At 36.0% G+C, this 25,300-nt stretch overlaps 1 protein-coding gene across 2 annotated transcripts in view; it reads left to right on the top strand.

Moving 5' to 3' along the window:
- Positions 1-25,300, top strand: part of LOC146601019 (contactin-associated protein-like 4) — a 230,671-nt gene that overhangs the window by 124,392 nt on the left and 80,979 nt on the right. For both annotated transcript variants that reach the window (XM_085312730.1, XM_085312739.1), the window contains exon 4: positions 25,142-25,289. In XM_085312730.1, coding sequence (XP_085168856.1) covers positions 25,142-25,289 — 148 coding nt within the window. The remainder of the gene's footprint in view (positions 1-25,141; positions 25,290-25,300) is intronic.

A 25,300-nucleotide genomic window follows, 5' to 3' on the forward strand; every position in this document is an offset into this window, starting at 1 on the left:
GCAGCCATTTCTCGTAGGGCAGGTGCTCCAGCCCTCTGATCATCCTCGTAGCCCTACGCTGGACTCTCTCCAGGAGCTCCATGTCTCTGTTGTAGTGGGGAGCCCAGAACTGGACACAATTATGAAAACATGTGCAGAGAATGAATCATAAAACATTATACCACAGCGTAAATCTATGTTTTGTTTGTGTCTTCAGTGAAGCCCTGATCAATCGTCTAAAAATGATATAATACAGCTGGAAATGATTCAAACAATGGTGATTTAAAAGATTGGAAAGGAGATAGTTGGCATGATAGGAATGGCTGTACAGACTAGGATTGTTTGGCCTGGAAGAGAAACTCTAGAGTGTGGATATGATAGAAATCTTGAAGGACAATGGCTTGACGAGAAGAGAGGTCAGTGGTTCATTTCCTCTGCTGGTACAACAGAGCTAGAGTCATGCACCCTGCTCACGAGTCAACAAAACTTACTTGAGGATATTTATTCTGAGTAGCCCACTTAAACCTAGGCATTGGAGGTGACCTAAATGAAGAAGGCATCTTACACTGGAATACACCTGACACTTCTGTGTATATAATGCATCCCGAAAAGAGCTCAGTGTAGGCATTACAGAAATGTCTTTGTACGAATAATGATGATTGATTGTTACTAAAATGAAAATATCTTGTATAAAAGATCATATTTTTTGCCATAAAAAATAAAATGTTTAAATAATTAGGCTTACAAAAATAAACATTCTATATTTGTTAATATCTCTAAATGTGGAAAATTCTGTAATCATACTGTGATATTTTCTGTGGCTCTCATCTGTTCAGACAATATCTATCATAATGCTATTATGATTTGTTTGAAGACAATTTAGATATTAGTATCGAGTACACATGACAGTTTGGTTAATAGGGGTGTTGTGTAGAACTGAAATTATGTTTGCTTTCCACTATGCCATATTCAGAAGATAATGTAATTTTTTTGACAGGGGGAAGGTTACTTATGTATTCTTCAAGCTGAAGATACCTTCCAACATTCTGTAATCTAACTCAGTTGAAAAACATAGAAAATAAATTATTCCGAAACAGAAAGGAACTAGTAGCAGCCTGTGTATAGTAAGATAGGCGTTGGAAGAAAGAGTAGATATGCTTCTGTTAGACCCAGATATCCAGTACAGTTGTTATCTTCCTTTTACCCAAAGAACTAAGATAAAAARTGAAGTCTACTACCAAAAATTATTTTAGAGCAGGATGTGGTCTTTTGAGTGACCTGTTCAATCCTATTTGTGATGGTGGGCCTTAGGAACATGAAGCACATCGCCTCTGGTGTTATAGATACAAGAAGCTGAAAGCTTTAAAGATGCTTTTATGAATGCCAGCAGGAGAGGTAGCTTCAGTAAGACCAGAAAATCTGTATGATCTCAAGTGACTGACAATTGTTTTATCATTATATTTTAGTAACCAGCATGACAAGCATGACATCCCTACTATATTCTAAAACRTTTTCTTTTTTAGAATGCCTTTATTATATAAATCACAAGATGAAAATAAGTAATTTTTTCATACTGAAGTTAGGAGAATCTGAGTAAAACATAACATTTCAGATGAACCTATAATTTTCTTATTCCTAAGAAACTGAGGAGTCCATTRATACATTTAAATCTTTGCATTAATGGTTTAAGTAAATCAGATTAACCTGAAATTATATACAAATGAATTCCAAATGTACAGAAATAGATGTGATTTCACCAGTGTAAGAGAAAAGAATAATCATGCACTTTTTCACTGAAGAATGAACTAACTCAGATAATTTAACTTGTTTAAAATCACTAGGAACAATGTGAAGCATGAACATTTGCATATGGGGCTTTTTACCTTAGCTTTCATTCTTTAAGACTCATATAAAAAACACTCCACAGGCAGCCTATTTGAAAGAGTTGCTCAAAAATAAATTTAAAAAAGGATTGCTGTGTACTACTTTTTTGAAAACCTTAAATTGAGATTTATTAGTTTGTTTATAGCATATACTTTTTCCCTTTTTGAAAATCACAGAAAATATTGCAATCAGGAAAAAGATTTAAAAAAATGAAGAAAAAGTAGAATAAAGAAGCTCAAAGGGAGAAAAAAATGGAAAAGCACAAACTAACTTTCTGAAAATATATAGATGAGAAATAATTAAGAATAACAAATGCTAGTTTGCTAGAGTGAACAGTAAGAAGCAACTATGTTCTTAATTGGATTAACTATCCATATCTAATTTCTTTGCGAATATACAACAGCAGATTTTATTTAACAGGGCTTTAATGGTTGATTAATCTTGCATGTTTTTCCTTTGCCTGGATAAAGCATTATAACTTGCATTTTTGGTTTATTATGGCATGTTTTCCGCATATTTTATTCTTTCCTCCTGCATTTTATCCTTTCTAATTTATGTAATGAAAAATTGTTGCTTAGTATATTAATTGAAAGTATTTTTCATAAAAGAGTAACTTCAAAAAGTTGTCTTAGTCTATTTTTCATATGTTGTTTAAAAGCCACTCAGATCAGATGGGATCAGTGAAATTATGCAACTATATTCCATCTGAGGATATGACCAGTTAGAAGTCTGTAAGAACGTTATATATTCTGCATTTAACAAGTAATTTTTTTACTCCTTTATTCCTCTTTATGCTTCAGAACCAATGTAACTTCAAAGAAAGCTTCAGTTTGTCCTGCTTTCTGTCACTGACAGAGCCTACCCCTAATTTTTAGTTTTAGATTTGTTTTTGATCATCTATAAGATGTTATTTCTCATGTGGCAGAAATGTCTTCAATATAGTCCTGTTTTAGCTATTCTAAGGAAATACCTGAATTCTAACTTATTTTTGGCTACATGATCACCATTCCATAAAGGATGTGTTATTGCCTAAATGTCTCAAAATTCCAGCCTTACTCCCTTTAAATTTTCCATAGCATGATGGAAATAGGTCATTTGGACAGATGGGTCCTTTTTGAGAGACAGTTTACTTGTACAAGTAAACTTTAAACTTTTAAACCTGTGTTCTGGATGTGTGTACAGCTTGCCAGCCGTAACTCCAACCTGTTTACTTGGCATAAGATGACAAAAATGGGAATGAGGCATACATAAAAGTGTAAAGCATGTCTCTATTACAGAAGTAGACATAAGGGCTGCAAAAGGGAGGAGGCAGGAAAGCACACTGAAATAGTCTGAAATAACCCCGTTAGTTATTATAATTGCTGTGTTTTCCCATGCTGAGATACTGAATGCTGCCTGAGCTGAAGATGGCCTGGAGCAACTAGCAAGGAACCTTCCATGAGCAACTCACAGCTCTGAGATTTGCTCTTGCACTTGCATGCCTCTAAGGGATTTCTGTTAATTTAACTTTGCTGAGCTGGAGCTAGATTTCAATGTCCTGGGCCATAGCTTGAGAAAATTTTCTAAACTACAGGAAACTCTAAAATCAAGTCAAGTTTTAGCTTTATAATAATGATTAAAAGTTTGGCTAAGAGTTTAGAAAAGTTATAACCAAAAAAATGCTAATAAAAAAGAATCTGAAGAGTCTAGTTTTATTGTGGTCRGTGACAACTGTCAGAGATCTCCAGTTAAGCCAGATAATGTAATTTACTCCTTTGTGAATATGGTAAAAAAGTTACTGCAAAGCCATGAAACAGTCCTAACCAGGGTTGAATTCAGCTGCAATTTCTGAATTAACATCTTTATTTTAGCTGGTAAGGTAAAGGTTTAGAGAGTGAGTTACTGAAAAAATAATCTGGCTTTATAGGAGGTCCTCATCACAGAAGAAACCCGGAAAAACAGGCCAAACGAATGACGTAGTGGCCTAGCTCTCTGTGGCAGCAATCTCAAGTAGGCGCAGCTCTTGGTTTGGATGTACCGAGGTCCATACCTACCAGAACTTCATAAACCTTGCCAAAACCTTCCTTTGTTGTTGTCTCTAAAGTGAGATACAATTGTTCCGTGATGTAACAGCAGTTTACTTGTTATACTGGGAAACTAGTAGCCAGAGTCCAACTACTGAATTTTCTCTTGAGGTCCTCAGCAGCTAAAAACTGTTAGAACCACTACAGACCTTAGGGAATGAGTGTCAGATGGCGGACTTGATTTACTCTATAGGATGCTGGGCWGTAATCATTTTGGAGCCCTGGAGATCAAGGCTAAAGCAGGGAATGCAAGGCACATAAGTGGAGATCATGTTGAATTAACAGATTGTTTTTTCTTTCCTTGGCTTTGTTTACATACACAAATTTGTAARAACAAAGAAGAAAAAAGTCATATTTTTTTTTCCAGCAAACTCAATCTGAATAAAAGCGGTTTTTCATATTATTTATCACTGTCAAAATATCTAGTCAGGGAAACAACATAAATGGTATAGCATACAATCTCACAGATGGTCCATGCTCAAAAAAACCCTTTTTTAACCTTGATGTGTATACAACAAGCAAGCTGCAGAGTAGTGAAGTTCTCTTTGTATTCTTTTATCAGCTCGTGCACTCCTTCAGTTATCCCAGTGCCTAGTTATGTCTTCCAGAAATCTTCCATTGCCCTAGGCAGAACCTTTTCCTCCTCCTCTGCCTTTCTGTGTCCTCCACCTATTTGGCAGGATGAGTAAGAATCCTGGTTTACAGCTGTGTATGGTGACTGCCAGTCAGTACATAAATTTCTAACTTCTAGAACTGCCTTTATTTTATTAAGAAAGATACTTAAAATCTCTTAGCTTGCATGCAAATCAATATTCTATTATTCTTCTCCCCAGCCAAATCTAGTTGAAAATATTTTAAAAATTGGCAAAGAGGAGAAGACCAGGCTGACTGGCAGGCAGCATGATCACAGAAGCCTTTTTTAGATATGACAGTGGTCTGAACAAGGCTTGGGCATTGTTACATTCTTGTATTTTGGTAAGATCCCCCTGCCCCAGCTTCACACAAACTTAATGACAAACTGAATGATACATGTCCTGAAAGCAAAGACTTTCAAAAAGCCAAAGCTTATTCTACTAGATTTTCAGTTTTGATTTTCAGTTAATGTTATATATTAAAGCCAATTATAATAATTATTATATCATTTTGAATTTACAAAGTATGACATTTAGGAAAATTTTGAATTCAGTAGCATGAATGACATTTTTAGTTAAAAAGTAGAAGTCTTTTAGACATTCTGTGTTACATTAAGATCATGTAAAATGTGATTTGATAGCTGAAGACTGATTTCTGTATTCTGGCAGACCTAAAAATATATTCAGTTGACACCCTAATAAATTGTCATRTCCTTTTACTTTATTTATTTTAATATCACCCCTGGTTGCCAAGATGCTAATCTGCAAGCAGAAGCAGTCTCCTTTTATAATCAGCTTGGTTCTCTTGCTTGATTCAATCAATGATGACAAAAGTGTTTGGGACCAAACAGTTCATTATTTCAGAAAGAGCATGCCTATTACAGAGACCAGAAGCTGTAAATTACAGAATAAGTTCAGTAAYTGTTCTGTTTAATCCAAAACTCAATGGTTGTTATTAATAGAAAGTAGAGAAGTGGCTGTAACAAGGTTTTCAAAGGTAGAAGGAACCACATAATTGTTCTGGAGTAAGGACAGTTTGACTTCTAAAATAAATTATGTATCAAGWGTTAGGTCATTAAAATGACTGATTTGACTTCTGTGGGCACTTTAGAGGGAATCATCAGCTATCAGATGGACTAGCTGAAGGAAGTGTCTTATTTTCTTTCCTTTCCTAGGTTGTTCCCCAACCCAACAGACCTGCAAGACACACTGATGAATTGGTTCCATTTTTTTATGATCTTTAGAGTATTCTAATGATTGTATGAATTAGACTCATCTTCTTTAGTTGCTCAGTTAATTATGTTGCATTACTATTTAGAAGGTTGTATTTACTTTCACTCATATGATGCTCAAAGACAATATTTCCTGTTTACAATGCAGAGTTGTGGTCACCCAGCTTCTTGCTTGATTTGTTTCTGCATTTGGATGTTATGGGRAATAGCATGGAGTTTCTACTGTAGCCCATATGTACTGAGATTCCCTGATCAAAAGTATAAAGGAGCAAACTATCCTCAACTGAACTGATAAAATGGTTTTCTTATTGGGATCACTGGAATACCTCCACCTATCACAAGCAGTGAGGTGATCTCATGGCAATAATGCTCTCTATTTCTGTTTGCTGAGATGCAATAAAAATGCTTTAAAATTTTTAGTACTTTCTGTTCCAGCGGTGACATTAAACCATTGTTAATTAAACCATGTATACTGAATGTCAATTGTAAAAGAAAGAGGAAAAAGTAGAATTATTTTTGTCTGATGCAACCTATATTTATGAAACAGCTGAAGAATACTTCATATATGTATATATATGTATGTATGTATATGCAATGTTATGTTTTCTTTATTCAAGCAAGGAACATTTTTAGACAGGACTTAAACTTTATTAGGTGAATTGTAGTGATACTTCAGACTGTTTATCAGTAACTTATGCAAGAGATATTAAAAAATGGAAAAAAGGAAAAAAAAGGAAAAAAAAGAAAAAAAAGGAGAACACGCCACCAGAATTAAAGCATAGTTTGGTATTTGAATTCCTCTGATTTCTCAGATATTTACAGCCATTTTGAATGTATTTCAAATGCATTTCAGAATCAATTCAGCTGTTTACAAGTGCTATTTTCTCTAAGTATATGAGGCTGATTCTCCATTCCCTTGTGCCTTGCACAACATTATTTCCCGATGCACATAGTATGTAGAAATATCTAACAAACTAGAATTATCCACTTGTGATGGTCTTATTTACACCCACTCTAGAGCACTAGTATGTAAGAAAGCCAGGTTAAAAATGTAAAAATGTAAGTGAGATCCATTAGGTTGAAATACCATGAAAAGTGCACAGCAGTAAAAGTTAATCCCTGTCACACACTTTCTACAGACTACTTCAGCTTTTTGTATATTTAAAGATTTTCTAAAGTTTCAATTAAAATAAGATTGACTTTAAATCCTCTGTTCCATAAAATATATAGTCAAGGAACTGTCATTCTCACTAAGTCAAAACTCTTGTAGAGGAAAGCAGGATTAACCTTACCCCTAAGTTTAATGAACASTACCTACWTTGAAAAAAAAGAAAAGAAAAGAAAATACTGTATAGTTATAAGTTCTCTSAATATATAGTTATTAATTTGATTTGTATATGAAAGAAAGCTGTATGTGTGCCAGGCATCCCCAGCTTTGGCCTAAAGAATGGTTTTAGGAACAATTTCTGTGCACTGTGGAATGATACCATTTCTCTGGAAAAAGTTATTCCCACATGCTCTGTTTAGACTATCTAATTTAAGGAAAAACAAATTAGTATCATGACTATTCCTGAGCAAAGAAAAATTTAGCTGGAGAGATGTGACCACCCATGTACTTCTTGTCATTTAATCACAATTTCTAGTTTTGCAACATAGAAATAAGTCTGCCTCTCATCTTTCAAGCTTTATCATAAATGTTAGACAAAGAAGATACTAAATGTACTGGAAATTATAATAATGGATACTGGCAATGCTTGTGCTTGAGCAGAGGTGTGCGTGGCTTTGATTTTGTCTCACAAATATGTTGCTCTCTTGAAAACCTATCTCCAGGGGCACCATGTTGAGCAAGTGAAAAGAGAGTTTGTTGATTCTTTCATTTAAGGAGGATTATTTTTAATATAAAGAGCTGTACTTCATATTGATCGTACCTTTTGAATAATGCTTTATCTGGGAGACAGTTAATTATTGGAAGAAAATGGCTGAATGTCTGAGAAAGTACATGCTTGTAGTGTGGATTTAGCAACCTACGCAAACCACGCCCATTCAGGACTGTTTTTTATGGTCTTCACATTAGCCTTAACCCTTTCTGACAGATGTATACACTGATGTGCAATTAAATGCTTGGTGTAAGCACATAACTAAAATGATTAGCTGCCGATGTTGTTCCCATATCTTAATCAGCCACCTTTACTAAAGAAGCGGAGTTGTGGTCACTTATGTCATATTAAGTAAATAGAGTTTATTCCTATTTACCCCATATAAAGTTTGATTATGGAGGTTTTAGGGTGCAACACCCTTGAAAGAACCTTGGAATCTCAAATTGAATATTATGACCATCCTGTGTAATAATGTAACTTTTATATACTTAACTGCATTCTAACTCTGGGGTACTTGCAATGCATTTCTGACTTACAGTGACGCCATTAGTATGAATTTGAGTAATATCTGCAGTAACACTAGAGACTATAGAATGAATACTTATGTGCCTGCCTTTAAGACAAATCAACCCTGGTGTGTGTTGGACTCAGAAGGAATACGTCATTTGACATGACTCTATTCTGCATTTTTAAACTTAGGATGTAGCAGTTAAAACAATTGAATTCAAAAGAATATTATCTGCTACTGACKCAATTTAAACATTCATTTTTTTCCTTGCAAACAAAGAATATAAAGTAACATGTTCCATAGAGGGAATGGAATTAATTTTCAGTGTGGCTGATGTCACAAGCCTTTTTGCGGAAAGTACTCTATCAGAATTATCACTAAAACTACATACCTTATACTTTCTACCAAATGTCCTGTTATGTGGGAAGTCGGTGGTCATCACTTAAGCATATGTCATTATGGTCATTGATTATTTATGCTGCCTTATGTCAATGGAGTTATCTTAATTTTTGATTAGCTAGTTAGCTGTGACTTTTTTTTTTATTATTTAGGATCTACTATTTTGTAGCTGCAAAGAAACTTTTTCATAGTCTAAGAATACAAGACCTAGAAATTTCAGCTTATCTGATACAACTGGATCATAAATGTGCACAGGGTTTGAACTGTCACAAACGGGACAAACCTGAATGGTTGTCGCAAAGATTAAAATTATCTCTAATCTCCATTCTAAGGAACACTTTCATGATATTTCTGCAGATGTCTCATTCTTCATCCTCCTTTTCTCTGTCACACTGGTCAGGGGAATACGAGCTGCAGCCTCTCTCCTCTCTGCCTTCCTTCTCTGCCAGCTGAATGACATGACTGTCACACAAACCTTTCCTTTCYCTTCCAGATTCAGAAAATTCACTGAGGCCACAAGCTTTGTGATTTGAGTTACCTGTCTATCATATATCCTTGATGGCTTTCATTTAATAATATATTTGGTGGTATTGCTTGCATTTGCTGGTCATTTATTTGTATTTGAACACACAGGCGTATAGGAAAGGCTAGATTATCTTCATTTTTCAGTTTAGGAAACTCAGAGATATCAATTAATCTCATAATGGATTCTGCATTGAACATTAATTTTCTGGGTTATATATATATAAACTTGATATTATTACTATTCTTATATTACTATAATCACTATACAGTAGTGTGCCTATAAATACATTAGCTAATAACCATGGCTAATTAACTCTCACATGCCTTGAATTCTCCCTGCTCTGTTCTTAAAAAGAACAACCAATGTAACTATTCTATATTCTTTGTTTAATAGGAGCAAAAACTTTTGGTCGCACTTTTTCTATGTTTTGTTTCATGTGTGTCACAGTCAGTGTGACAAATATTGAGATACCACTGATAAGTCCAGAAAGAAATATAATTGTAGCTTATGGTATGAAATCTTCCAGTCTTCAATGAAGCCTATATGAAGTTCTCTCTTCCAGAGACTAACAGATCTTTCCCTGAACATAGAAAATTAAAGAGTATAAAAACAAATCCTTATTCTCTTTATTTAAATAACCTGAGGTTTAACGATTTAAAGTGTTCTTTTGCTATCTTGACTTCACAATGAAATGTTATCAACAAAGCACTGGACAAAAGGAGTCCTGAACTTTATTTTTCTTAATGTTAGGTACACATACACAAAGTATCCCTTACATCTTATAAACTGCATTCTAATTATGTCTATTACCAGAAAAAGGGGTGAGACAGACTAGACTTTTTACTATTTCTTTTTTTCTTTTTTTATTTTTCATAGAAGAATTGAGTAAAATTCTTTTAAATCTATTCTGGTAAAACAGGCTGCAGCAAAAGGATTCCTGGGAGGTCAAGTGACCTTTTGCTAAAGTCTAAACCATTTTATCCCACAGGTGCAGACTACTTTCTTTAAAAAACCTTTTCTTGCTTTGTATAATTTAAATTTCTACATCTCTTTTCTGGTGCTCTGCATTTCCATCTGGTTCCAGATAGAAACAGCACAAAAACATCATGCTGTTACCACCTTCAGTGCTGATAGGGGATTCTTTTAAATGCTGACAGCTTACCACTTTGGGTCATTTTAACCGGTCTCTGATTTGAAGGCAAAATTGCACTCTATTTTTATTTTGTAACCTCATGAAGATTTAAGTTCGGCAGTCATGAGTGGAACATGACTTTGTTTCATGGTGACTCTGTCTTTGAATCTTCCCTATTTTTTTGCTTATGCTGCAGCTGCTGTTAAACACAATAGTCACTAAATTGAACACTACTGAAAACACAGRTTCCATAGCCAATATTTTCATATTCTGTTCATCCACAATGCACATGTTAAAGTTAAGACTCAGCTAAATGTTGAAGTATGAAGTCTATTGAAATGTTTGTGGCTGTTTCCAAAAAAAGGTGTTTATTTCAGTTTTTTAGATTAAATAAAAAAGTAAACAGAAGAAAATCACAGAATAACAGCATGTGAAATATTTTCTTTCACACAATAATCTTTATTCATAATCAGAAGGAAGCTATCTCAGTCTCATGGTACTTAACTTCAGTTGTTCCCTATCTTGTTTTATTTTTTTTGTTCTCAGGAAAGGAAATAATAGTGTTTCCAGTCTGAAATACTCAGAATTTTTGATTCAGGCTATTAAGATAGTGAGATTAGCTTAACATATGTACTTAAAATTTTTCTCTGAAAATGTGAAAACCAGAAGACTGTTTTAGCCAACAAATCCTTGGCTAAAAGCTTAGAAACTTGTGACTTCTCATAGGAGGAGAAAGTCTCCTCCGGAAGATTTGCAATTGAGGAACAAGTTCAGTGCCCTCCAGGCTGAGRAGGAGCTGGGCATGGCTTCAAGGGAAGCAACTGGGCCAACAGACCCTGTGTGTTGCTGGAACACCTGGAAGAAGCAGGAGTGATTGCTGTAGGTGACTCCCTGTTGTACGAAGCAGAGAAATGTATCTGCCGACCTAATCTCTTTAGAGGGATTTGTTCCCTGCAGGGAGCTCAAATACTGGATGTCATGGAAAGACTGAGGAGACTCATCTATGTGTCAGATATTGCCCTCTGCTGCTCTTCCATGTGGGCAATAATGGTACCAAGGCCAAATTGGAAACCACCCAACAGGATTTCAGAGCTTTGGAGGTGGTGGTCAAGGGTCTGGGAGCCCAGGTAACTTTCTCTTCAGTTCTGCCAGTGAGGTGGAAGGATGGGAGGAGGAGCAGGTGGATTTTCCAAGTTGACAACTGGCTATGCAACTGGTGTTGACAATATAATCCTAGTTTCTATGACCATGGGACCCTGTTTGTAGATCAGCAAATGATRAGGAGAGATGGGATCGACCTCAGTAGGCGTCTTTGCCAGAAGGTTGGCTAGCCTGTATAAGTGAGGAAGACTTTAAACTRGGAAGGATGAAGGAAGRGGGAAGTTATACTCAGYAGTCAGCAAAATGCAGCTCAAGTCAGGATGCCTCMAGTGGCTCCATGCAGCTGGGACAAGACTATGGAGGATCCTCTTGCACCACTCCTGCAAAACCTGCATGCTCGATTACCTCTCTGAAATGTTTGTACACTAATGCACRCAGCATGGAATAAACAGGAAGAATTAGAGATCTGTGTGCAGCTGCAAAGCCGTGATCCCACTRCAATTGCAGAGTCATGATGGGATAGCATGACTGGAATGCAGTCATGGATGGCTATGTGCTTTTTAGGAAAGACAGGCCAGGAAGGTGAGATGGTGGAGTTGCTCTCTATGTGAGAGAGCAACTGGAGTGTATCGAGCTCTACCCGGAGGTGGATGAAGAGCAAGTTGAGAGCTTATGGGTAAAGATCAAAGGGCRGGCTAACATGGGGAACACTGTTGTGGGTGTCTACTACAGGCCACCTGACGYGGAAGAGGAACTTGATGAGGCCTTCTACAGACTGGAAATAGCCTCACGATCACAGGACCTGGTTCTCATGGGGACTTCAACCRCCCTGATATCTGCTGGAAAGACAACACAGCAGGGYACAAACAGCCCAGGAGGCTTCTGCAATGCATCGATGATAACTTTTTGACACAGGTGGTGGAGAAGTCAGTGAGGAGAGCTGTGCTACTGGACTTTGTACTAACAAACAAAGAATGTCTGATTGGAGATGTGAAGGTTAGGGGCAGCCTTAGCTGTGATGACCATGACATGGTGGAGTTCAGGATCCCATGTGGGGCAGCCTTGGCTTCAATGACCAAGAGATGGTGGAGTTCAGGATCCTGCATGGAGGAAGCAAGCCAAAAAGCTGGATCATGACCCTAGACTTCAGGAGAGCAAACTTTGGCCTCTTCAGAGACTGACTTAGAAGGAGTCCCATGAGTCCTACAAGGAAGAGCAATCCAAGAGAGCTGCTTAAAATTCAGGCATCACCCTCAAGAGTGGTGCATCCGAAGAGGAAAGAAGTCCAGCAAAGGGGGCAGGAGACCYRCATGGATGAGCAAGGAGCTCTTGGCCAAACTCAGACAGAATAAGAAAGTACACAGAATGTGGAAGAAGAGACAGGCCACTTGGCAGAAGTATAGGAACATTGTCAGAGTCTACAGGGAGATGATGAGAAAGACTAAGGCCCATTTGGAATTAAATCTGGCCAGGGATGTCAAGGACAACAAGAAAGGCTCCTCCAAATACATCAGTAGCAAAAGGAAGATTAGGGAAAGGGTAAGCCTGCCACCGAATGGGGTGGGGACCCTGGTGACAAAGGATACAGAGAAGGCAGAGTAACTGAGTGCTGTCTTTGTTTCAGTCTTTTCTGCTAAGGCCAGCCCTATGGAATCCCAGAGCCTGGAGACAAGAGAGAAAGTGTGGAGAAAGGAAGACTTTCCCTTGATGGAGGAGGATCAACKGGGTTAGAGATCATTTGTGCAATTTTGTAACTCACAAGTCCATGGGCCCCAATGGGATGCACCCATGAGTGCTGAGGGAGCTGATGGATGTTGTTGCCAGGCCACTCTCCATCATCTTTGAAATGTTATGGTGGACAGGAGAGGTGCAAAAAGGCTGCAAGTAGGCTAATATCACTCCAGTCTTCAAAAAGGACAAGAAGGAGGACACGGGCAACTCCAGACCAATCAACCTCACCTCCATCCCTGGAAAGATGATGGAACAATTCATCATGAATGGCAACTCTAAGCACATGAAGGAAAAGAAAGTGATAAGGACTAGTCAACATGGATTGACCAAGGAAGATTGTGCTTAACCAATCTAATGACCTTCTGTGATGGAATGACTGSCTGGGCAGATGAGGGGAGAACAGTGGACATTGTGTACCTTGACTTCAGCAAGGCTTTTGACACTGTCTCCCATAAAATCCTCTTAGAGACGCTCAGGAAGTGTGGGTTAGATGAGTGGACAGTGAGGTGGAYTGAGAACTGGCTGAAAGGCAGAGCTCAGAGGGTTGGCATCAGTGTCACGGAGTCCAGTTGGAGGCCTGTAGCTAGTGGTTTCCCCCAGGGGCCAGTAGTGGGGCCAGTCTTATTCAACTTCTTCATCRATGACCTGGATGAAAGGACAGAGTGCCKCCTCAGCAAGTTTGCTGATGAAACCAAGCTGGGAGGAGTGTCTGACACACCAGATGACTGCGCTGCCATTCAGAGTGACCTGGATAGGCTGGTAAGTTGGGTAGAGAAGAACYTCGTGAAGCTCAACAAGGGCAAATGCAGGGTCCTATACCTAAGGAAAAATAACCCTATACACTTGGGGGCTGACCTRCTGGAAAGCAGCTCTGTGGAGAAGGGCCTGGGAATCCTGGTGGATATTAAGTTGACCATGAGCCAGCAATGTGCCCTTGTGGCCAGGAAGGCCAATAGTATGCTGGGTTACACTAGGAAGAGTGTTGCAAGCAGGTGGAGGAAGGTGATCCTGCCCCTCTCCTCAGCCCTGGGGAGGCCTCATCTCGAGTACTGTGTCCAGTTSTGGGCTCCCCASKACAASAGAGACATGGAGCTACTGGAGAGAGYCCAGCGTAGGGCTACGAGGATGATCAGAGGGCTGGAGCAYCTGCCCTRTGAGGAACRGCTGCGAGAGCTGGGCCTCTTCAGCCTGGGGRAGAGAAGACTGAGRGGGGATCTTACCAATGTGTGCAGGCACCTGAAGGGAGGGTGTCAAGGGGACAGGGACAAACTCTTTTCAGTTGTCCCATGTGACAGGACAAGAGGCAATGGGCAAAAACTGAACCACAGGAAGTTCTGTCTGAACATGAGGGAGAATTTCTTCCTTGTGAGAGTGAYAGMRCCCTGGMMCAGGTTGCCCAGAGAGGTTGTGGAGTCTYCTYCTCTGGAGATMTTCAAGGCCCGCCTGGATGCAATTCAGATAACTGAACCACTCCTGAACTCTGGATGTTCTTGACCAGATATAATTTTCCCATTTAGGTTTTTCTAGTTACACATAACTACTGCTGTATGTAATCTTAGATATATTTTTTTGCTGCAAATGTCTACTAAAACAATGCAGAATAGGTTAACTTTATCTTCACTTTTAAAGATCTTTGAGCCTTATTGTTTACACTCTGAAGAGCTTATTATTCATTGAGTTTTTCTTGTGTTACACTTCAAAGTATCTTTCATCAGAATGAAGCAACCAGTATGGCAGCCATTTGTTTTTGAAAGATTTTCTTAGTAAGAATGGAAAACTGTGTCTGAAAAGAGATGTTATAATATGCTGCTGAGCTTTGTGCTGAGATAGGTAAATTATTTGACTGATTTAGAAACTGTGGCCATATAATCGTCTGATTATCATTACTGTTTCATGCTATGTAATATATTACGGTGGGTCCATCATGAGTTATTTATGGAATTCATATACTGACATTTGTCTGAAGTGAAGAATGGTGAGACTTCATTTATGAAAAACTACAGAAATAAATGTAATAGGAAGCCTTTTTATTGAATTGTTTTATTGCCTATGACCCTCCGGAYAGAAGAGCTACAAAGCATTTCCTCTGCCATTTCTATGTTACATAGTTAATGAGGTTTTCTTTCTTTCTTTCTGGTCATTTAATTTCATTTCAGAGCAAAGTGCAAAATTATATGCAAAGGGGAATATTRTACTGTAATATTAAGACAGGTTTTTTTTATATTGCTTTGAGCAAACAGGATTCCCACATAGTGTTTTGACATTTCAGTACATGTGCTGCTGTTGCGTCACAGCTATTTTAGTCATATATTAGCTGAATTATTGTTATTATTTATTTCTGGTAGTGTCTCTGTAATATTATGTGTTGTACATGTATAATCATGAATCCTAATGCCTTCCGAAATTGCCAGCWTTGTGGGGAATATATCATCCTTCACCATCTTGCCACCCCCTCCCTCCCCTGCCCCTGTGGTTTTAGACTTATGACAATTAAATATGCAGGAAAGATGAATAAATAATTTTACTGCTCTTTTAAAACTTTTCCTAACATTTATGGAGCTTATTATTTCAGAGTATCTAAATATATTTGAAGTAAAAATCAACATTAAGTAGCATTTAGTAAAGTTTCTTTTACCCAGCACAATAGTATTTAAACTTCAATTTGTTTTGAAAATAGCAAAGATAGTTACATTGTAACACAAATTCAGAAGGCAATTTTTATATTTCTGACAAATTGTTTCAAATAAATTAATTTATAAATTTAGTGAGAGTAAATTATCATAACATTTCCATTAAAAACTACTTTAGTTGTTATCATTACATCATAGTTACCTTAAGAACAACAGAATCCATATTCTTGAACTACAGTTCTATATTTTAAAAATATGTTTATTTTAGATAAAGAATTAGTAATTTTTGAAGCTCTTCAAGGGTAGAAGTTGTTTAGAATTCCAATAACTATTATGAGACTTACTCACCTTTTCAGCTTCTAAGGAGTATGTGTTAGCAAGAAGWGATGCTTAGTTTTTTATTCAGTATTAATAAATCATCATATTTTCATAGTTACATGGTCATTGCATATTAGAAATTCATAAAGAATTGTTATGTTAATTTTCTAAGGGGGAATTAGCAAATTCCAATGCTATGCCCAGCTGTATTAATACAAGGGCTCCCTCCAATGGTGACGAATTATTTCACATACAATTTATTACTATGTAAGATTAAATGAAACAGGAAATAATGTCACTCCTAAAAGAAAAAATAGTTGTCATTCTTTACTGGTGTTTTTTTCTTTTCTTTTCTTTTTTTTTTTTTTTAGGATAATTTTAATGCATGTATTAGATCCCACACAATTACAGCTGACTACATGCTCAATAGTAACAAAGGAAGAAAAAAGGGCGGGGGAGATCAAGCAACCAAAAACATTGTTTTTTATCAACTCTGTTTCTTAAGGAGCATKACAAACTGAGGACAGACCTCTGCGYATAGCAGCAGCAGTTCAAGAACCGTAGATTCMTGCCGTGTATACACACCCCTGTAACGCTGTTTGGTAAATGGGATTTCTGAGTAATGAAAATTCTTCTGTTGCTGTTAGCTTATTTTGTAGACAAAAAAAAATGTTTTCTTCAATATTAATATGAAAGCTCACTCTTTCCAAGTTTGATTATGGAAAAAGCAGAAAGTCAGAAAGAGATCTCTTTCTCTCTAGTGCAGGGTGTGTTCACGAATGTCAGCTGTCTCCTTTGATGAATTACCTGGTAAGTTTGGGTCATTCTTTCTTCATCTCATCCACTGGACCTGTTCAGCTGTGTAAAAATATGCTGATTAGTTCACAGATAGTGAGAGACAAAACCCAGAAATGGTCATAGTGTAATAGCCCAGTGACTAGAGCCCTCATCTCCATGTTAGGACATACAGGGAAGAGGAAGACTGAAAGGTTAGCCCAGTATCTTGTTTCTGACAGACACTTAGGGAAAACTGTGAGAAGAGGGTAGCATATAGTGAATGCTTACCAGCATGCTCTCCAAGCCAGCAGCAATTAATGTCTCACAGCCTCCTAGGAAGAGAAATTTGGAAGAGGTACTAGAAGAGGTGAAGAATTTGTATAAAATCCAAAGTGTTTATCCGTGGAATTAGAATTAAGAAGTCGAAGACAGGAGATGGGCCCAGGATTTTTACTGGAAGAAAATGAAATTTGGGGCATGGGAAAGAGGAAGAAGAGAGGACCGCAAAGGCAATATTTAACAYGGACAATATCAATTTAATATTCAGACATTATTCAAAAGAGCTGATATCTCTGATGAGTAGTTGTTGTGTCAAGTTTTCTGCATGCGTATTGGGTGTGGAGATGCTGTTAGTCCATGAGGGGGGAAAAAGGGGGCCTGAAAGTCCCAGTTTTGCTGAGGTGATTTGGAACATGAAACCAGATATGGCAGAATTAAAGTCACCRGTTTCACTACCCTTGTGTAGAGGAGCCGAGTATCTCTTCTGTGTCTGGTCAGAGTAAGTAATAACTTTCATAGGCACAAGTATTAGAAAGCCTTGTCTTATATCCACATGSTTCTTCTTTTGTGCATTCTGTTTAGGCATTCGGTTTTGTTTCGAGGTTTGATACATCACTGTCAAGAAAAATGATGGAGTGAAAAAAATCTGTCAAAAAAGTCACAGATGAGGAACTTCGTATAAAAAGGACAGCACTAACAGTGGTATGCAGCCTGTCCATCTGATTGCTGGGTCATTTTGCTGAGGTGAAATGACATGTTCAAAATGATTTGGACACTATTATGTCAATATTAATATATTCCTTAGTATTACCATTATTAAATTTAGTTTACAGACCACATAGTATAAAGAAATGAAATTGTTGACAGGACACCCAGATGGGAGAGTCTACAGAGATGTTTTTCATGAAGCAAAGTACTTTCTGAATTTCACCTTTTGCTTATATTGACGCATCTCATTTTCACCTTTTATTAAAAATTAAAGGGACATCAGTCATACTTCTTACACATTATTACTACCAAAGAGGAAATTGCAGTGATTCAACTTTAGAAGATAACACATATGGTTTGTATAAAGGTTTAGCCTCTTGTTTCATAGTTGCTGAACGTATGACTTGCTTTCTTCTACATTTTCTTTTCTGAGAGTTGATGATAATGGCCACTACATTTTCAACTGTTTTGAAGTTTGTAAAGTTCCCAAGAATTTTGATTGTTCTTGTTTTCTGATATCTTTTTATTCAATAAAATATGTGTGCTAATGCTTTTTAGTTCAGGCTCTTTCAGGATCATGTACCTTCCTTTTAGTTAATATTATAACTGAAACAGAATCATTGCCTACATAAATGTAAGTACCTATGTGACTTTTTTAGGAGGATAGTGTCAGCAAACAAAGTACACATGCAGAATGAAAAATGATATGGCATAAAATGCAATGCAGTTGAATGGTAGAATAGGTTTCATGGCTTGCTGACTCCATTATTTTGTGTTTGAAGTTTAAATAATTTGACTTATTCTGGTTTTATGTTCAGCTGTCCTTTAACATTTTAAATGGGAGAAAGAACTAGAGTTTACAAGTCTGTGGGAAGAAATTTGTTTTAAATCATATTCTAAAGAGGGAAATCCAAAGGGAATCTTTGTAAGTTTGAAGAGAAATTGAGCATAGTTAAGCATCCAGTAGTACTGGAGTTTCACTGGTTGATCAGTCACCTTACTGACCATTTTAATTGCATGATGTATACCTTATATCCTTCACTAGCTATTGTCTTTCATAATGTGATTTTCAGGAATTTCTTTGTTTTTTTGAAAATGAGAAAGCATCCAGAATACTTCTATACTGCTGCAATTTGACAATACTATAGCAAAAAACATATAAAGAAGTTATATAGCATGGATAGGTAAATGACAGAATCATGTAACAGTGTATGATTATGAGTTAGGTAATACGAACATGAATATAGAGAGCTTGAGTTGTAAATGGAAAGAGAGAAAAAGCAGCTGAATGCTAAAAGACTTAGGGGACAGTCATACTGTCAACCAGCTAAATGTGGTGAAACATTTTCCTAATGTCTTGCCATGTACATGAAAAGACACTAATGAAAACTCTATGGGAAAAGCTAGGTAGCTTTGGAACATTTCAGAGAATTTTTGGGTTGACTGAATAATTTGAAACATGTAAATATATGTAGTAGCTATAGTTTTATTTTTGCAAGAGATTTATATTCTCCTGCTTTTCATTACACTACATGAGAATAATTAACATAGAGATATTCTATAATGAGCAGAGACACAGTTTAGTAAGTTCTTATGAAGGGAAGCCACACAAGACAACAATGTACAATGTAATCTTTAATTAAATAAATTCTCCCTCTATATTTTTAGTTGATCATGTGTAAAACCATTAGCAATGCAAYTGCAAAATAAATAGAATTTTGAAACATTCCGAAGGGTACTCAATAGTCCGTTTTTGCCGTCTGTAATTTTAATGGTGTTCAGAGGTGTCTAGTAATGTATTCCTTGTGGTAAATGAAATGATTTTTTATTTGGAAGAAAACTAGTATTTTCAGTGCTAGAAGCTATAAGAATACTATTTTGAATTCTTGTTTTAAAGGTAGATTAAATGATAATTTAATGGCAAATTCTATGGTACAATGAATGGTAAATTAAAAGACATTTAAAATATAATGTTGAAAGGTATTCCTTAAAACATTCTTAATGGACTATGAAAATACAAAATGAAAAATGTAATTACAGACGAAATAGTCTTTGAAATCTCTTCTTTTAGAGGATTTGTTGTTTTAACCACTTTTTTTTATTATTTTTCAAATAAGATTGCGTTTAAATTGAACTGTGTTGTGAATTACATTGCTCCATTTTATAGTGTTAGGTGAAGAAACCAGTATGCCATATGCACTTGAAATCTGTTTAGCAAGGATGTTAGAAATACCTACATAACACAAAACCAAAACAAAATAAGAAGAACAAAACCAAGTAATTTAAGGAAATTGATAGGCTGAGGGAACTACTGAAAGAAAGGGCAAACRTTATCCTTGTACATGACATCAATATATTTGACACTAATTAGTTGTGGTTGCAACATGGCAGTGATTTTAAGATCCCTCCACAGTTTTGTGGGATTTGGATTTTTTTTTATAAATTATCTTAATGCTGTAGCTTGTCAGCTATTTTTCTTTTGACCATAGAGTAACTGTTGAGGGTGCAGAAGAGACAAATGCATTGAAACTTGCAGACTGGCATATGCTGAGCTACAGAGATAGCAGAAGATTTGACAAGTAGTGAAAACTGACTAGAATAATTGTCTGCTTTCTAGACAGGTTCTGTCTATGTTAATCAYGAACCACCTTCCCCTTTTGAGGAGCTTATGATCAGTGGTGTTTATGAATATGTGCAGCCACCATGTTTTTGTCAGTTAAGATTAGTCTACTGTAGTGTGACTATATCTTCAAACAATTCAAAGACAAAACCTATTGAAAAATACAACAGGTCACTTACTAAATAGGGCTCCTCAGTAAGATACCACTGCCAATATATTATAACTGACAAATCTGTCAGTTTTTGTATAAAATATTGATCACAACCAATAAATCTCTAAATAATCTTTGATCATCATATCTGTGCAATCATTTTCTCCTTGTCATGAATCCAAACTGAAGATCAAATAAAGGAGATGTTTTTCTGGTACAGTGTTTTCTGATCAGATTTGAGGACTTTTACACTCGTTTTTTTCACTTTATTCAGACAGTCCTCATCTGTCAACTTTTAGGATAAACTACAAACAGTAGCTGTTCAAAAAGGCAGAAAATATCTTCCCACAGYGGTAATGGGATAAAGTGGTAAATTGTGACTGGTTGGGTTCTTGCGAAGTAAATATTTTATTGATGTTGATGTTAATTATACTGTGTGCTAGGTTAGCATGAATAGACACTCCTTTTGTTTTATAAATCTAGTTAAACTAACATATGAAAATGGATATGTTTTATACTAGTTTTAGTAGTAAAATTTGTAAACCATTGAAAGAGCTAGAGTTATCCAAAGGAACTGCAAGCTTAACTTGATGTTTAATGTATTTTTAATCTGTTTGACCTAAGTTTGTGATACAGTAAAATATATGTACATACATTTTTATATATCTATATCTACATATTTATTTATACTCTTGATATCTTCTAGAATTAAATCAGTATTTGGAACACATCAAGGTCTTTTTGCAAGAAAACACTTTCAGATAATTTTGTTCAGTCGGTGCTTACAGACTGAAATTATTACTTGCTAATAAACAGCTATATAAAGAATATAAACATTTTCAGAAATGTTATTATTCATTTATCATTTCTTTTCTATATTTTATAGTACTTCTTTCATAAGACTTCCTGTAATATGTCCGATATTTTTCTCAGGCTCTGTACTGGTCTTTGACTGGAATGAAGAAGATTAACCATAAAATGACAGTTTTTCTCCTCTGCACTAAAGTACGGAGGAGGAGGCCACTCACATCAACACCAGAATCATAAATCATGTTATTCTGAACAGGTTGAACTGACCTACCATCATTTCTGTCTTCTGGATGCTGACTGAGTTGATACTGGTTTGTGCCAGTGAATGCAGAAATTCCCCAAGGTGATGTTTCAACACATTGGTAGGTCAGCTGATCAGAAAACATGTATCTATGAAATTTTATGCACACACACACGCGCGCATGCACACAAACACACACAGATGGTTACTATAGGTGGAATAACTCTGCTTTCCGAGAGTTAGGCGTTTTTACAGCTTGAAGTTTGCTGTACTTTAAGCTTTCAACAAAAGCATGGAGCTGATCTTCATACTCTTCTAGAGGTACTCTAGTAGCACACTGTTAAACTTCATCTTCTGACAAAATTATCTATATTGAGATCCAATGCTAATATCAAATTAGAATTTATAGCTAAATATACATATTTAAAATTGTAATATTTATTTACTGAAGTAACACTTATACAATTTATATGTAAAACATTATGCATATTATTTGCTTCTTTAGTATGTCTTACAGTGAATATATAGTATATTTGATTGTTAATCTTACATTCATAAGTAAGCATCATCTGTTCATTCTGAGTGGTCTAAAGTTTGGCTCTAGCAAAACTTCAAGGCACAGCAGAGGCATCTCATACACAGTTTTATATAGAGAGGGTTTTTTGCCTGCATGAGAAAGTTTTGATGTGATGCTGGTGTTATCTTATTTCTAAAAATAATTTTCTTTCCTTCTGGAGAGATGATGGAGAAAGAAACAAAGAACTTGTATTTTAATTTATCTTGATGTGAGCTTACCTTCACAGCCTTTCTGAGCTTGGAGATATCCTTCTCCACAGAGGATTTCAGTTTGCTAATGCAGTCTGGAGCGCTTGAATGATTTCTGATGCCATAATGAATTGAATAATTCTGTCTTCAAAGCAGGGTTAAAATAGCTTGCAGTAAAAAAAACTATGGGGTTTGAAACTGAACAAGAAAGTAAAAAYAAGTTTGAGGGTAGTTCTGCACTTTGGCCTTCAGTAGGGCTTGGTATATTCCTCCTTTATGACATAAATTAGGCCATGAAGAGCTATCTTATTTCTGTGACTGTCCTGCTGAGTGCTTCTGCTACATTTTAAGGTTAAATTGCAGCACAGTGTTTCCATGCCTCAAAAAGGGCATTTCTTGAGAAAGATGGCATATTTTCATGTAATTACAAAGCARTATAGTATAGGTAAGATCAACAACTAAGATTCAGTAGGCAGTTATCTTGGAGGGTTTAGCTTTGCAGCCTTATTAATATTTATGTAAGCACRATGCTTATTATGTGTAATGTTCATATTAACCGAGGGTCATACTGAGTGTTTTTAATCACCAGACAGCTATATAGGTTGTGAGGACTATGCTTCCTGCATAGTCCAGCATGGTGGCGTGGTCCCTTCTGAGTGATTTGGCATGAGAATGAACTCACATGAACAGTCTAAAGAAGGGGCATGGATGGGAAGAAGGAAGCTTATTACGTGGCTCTAATTGCACATTTAAATGATTGCTGTAGCGGACTGTAAAACAGCAATTGCATCTAATGTGTAGACAGGACATATCTGTCAAGCTGAACACACTGCTTCTCTAAAAAGCCTACAGTTTTCATAGGCTTTGGATATGCCTGTAGTATTTGTAGTCAACAGGAAACACTGTCTGATTGCCTTTCTCATGAAAAGTGAAAAACCTTTTTTTTTTAAAAAAAAAAAACATATATTTTAACCTTTAAAATATATAAATTCCAGCATAAGAGACTCATTTCATATTTAATTGTCATACTTTAGAATTTAATCCTTCCTCATAAAAGCTTTGTAATGACACCTGGAAAATACAAATTTCTAAACCAACTATTCTGAATAGTTTAAGGAGTAGTCTGAATTACTTTTGGATGGTTATTGAAGTCAGAAACCTAATTTTAAATTAAGAACCCATGGCTCAAGTATGCACTACAGTAAAAAAACAAGACCATATGCATTCTGCACTCAAAACTTAACAAGAAGTGGCTGTCTTCTGAAAATGATCTCAGAAAAAAAAATGAAATCTTAATCAAACCCTTCAGGTGCTCACAACATTTATACTTCTGGGGCCTCAGTTCTGGTTCAGTCAACAAACTAATTGGCATATTCACTGGCAGTTGCATTTGTTACAGATTGCAAATAAGGATTTGAAGTGATGAGAGATCTGAAGAAATATTTCACTCTAGAAATAGCAGCAGCTCTCGTGTGTTAGTTTTAGGAAGTTTCCAGCTTCACTCACTGTGATAGCAAGTTTAGAAAACATGAAGCTGAAAGTAGGGAGACATTTAGAGTCGCCAATACTCATTGTTTATTACTAGTTCAACAGGCTGGCTCTAATTAGCTTAATCACTACTTTTTTTTTTTTTTCCTACTGAACACTCAGAGATTACAATGTATTTGAAATTTTATTAGTGTGGGGAGGAAAAATGGGAAGTTTCACATACGTGAAGGTGCTTAATGAATGCAATGTAGCTCACCTCTGCTTCAAAAATTACACAAAGAAAAGCTGCACAACAAAGTATGCTGGTTTCTGTATAGTTCTGTAGTCCAACGTCTGTGGCTCATAGCTATAGCAATAAGATTGTTCATATATCTGGAAATGTGTAGTGTTTAATTCAGCTAATCAAAACATTTCCAAGAGCTATTTCTGTCTAATGTATCAGATGTTTAAATCCAAAATATTTGAACAATTTCTTTGTGCTTCATGTATCACAAACAAGCAATGAGAAGAACCCATATACCTATACCATCAAAGTCAGAAGATATTATCTAATCTTTAGGATATTAAAGTTCATGACTCATGATATTAATGTTCAAAGCTCTTTAYGTTTCTATCTGTCTTTTCTTTATATAATGAAAACAAAATTAATTGTACAGTTTAAATTCTGCAAAAAATGTTTCTATGTGATGGTCTTTTAAATTTTTTTATCTCTTGCATGGAAAAAAAAAATAAAATGATTTTTCTTTTCAACAAAACACTGAATTAAAATCTCTTCATAATACTTGGGCTTCTGTACCTAGAGGCCAAAGTCTTTCCATGTCATGAATGAGGAAAACTGCTAGGATTCAACATACTCTACATCTAAAGTACAAGTTTGTACTGAAATTTATTTAACCCTTAGGTAAGAGGAAATCATAGAGCTCACACTATTGTTCTATGAAAGAATATTAAGTGGCATAATATATTGAAATGGCAGTCTTCTGCAATCTTGGACAGATGAATGTTTGTTTCTGAAACAACATTTCATTCATTTAAATTTTAGAAGGCTGAAGATATTTTTACATGTAGTATCAATCCTAAATAAACAGATAACAGAACACTTCATCCTGAAGAAGAATCAGATTGATTTACTATTCCTATAGAAGTTAGTGAGATTAGATGCACAAACAAATTTATTCCTGTGCTGGGCTTTTTGCCACATAAGGACATAAAGTGAAAAGATCAGCAATGCTTCAATATATTTCTGAATTCAGTTTAGACAGGGTTAATCTCTTTTTTATTTTCTTCTAGGCCTTTTCTGGAAATACAAATGCAGACAGTGTCGTATACTATAAGCTTCAGCATTCCATTAAAGCAAGATTTCTTCGTTTTGTACCTTTGGACTGGAATCCTAATGGAAGAATTGGAATGCGCATTGAAGTCTATGGATGCACATATAGTAAGTGTTTT

Source organism: Rhea americana, unplaced genomic scaffold, assembly GCF_003343005.1.
Source record: "Rhea americana isolate MKP2758 unplaced genomic scaffold, rheAme1 scaffold_11, whole genome shotgun sequence".
Lineage (NCBI taxonomy): Eukaryota > Metazoa > Chordata > Aves > Rheiformes > Rheidae > Rhea > Rhea americana.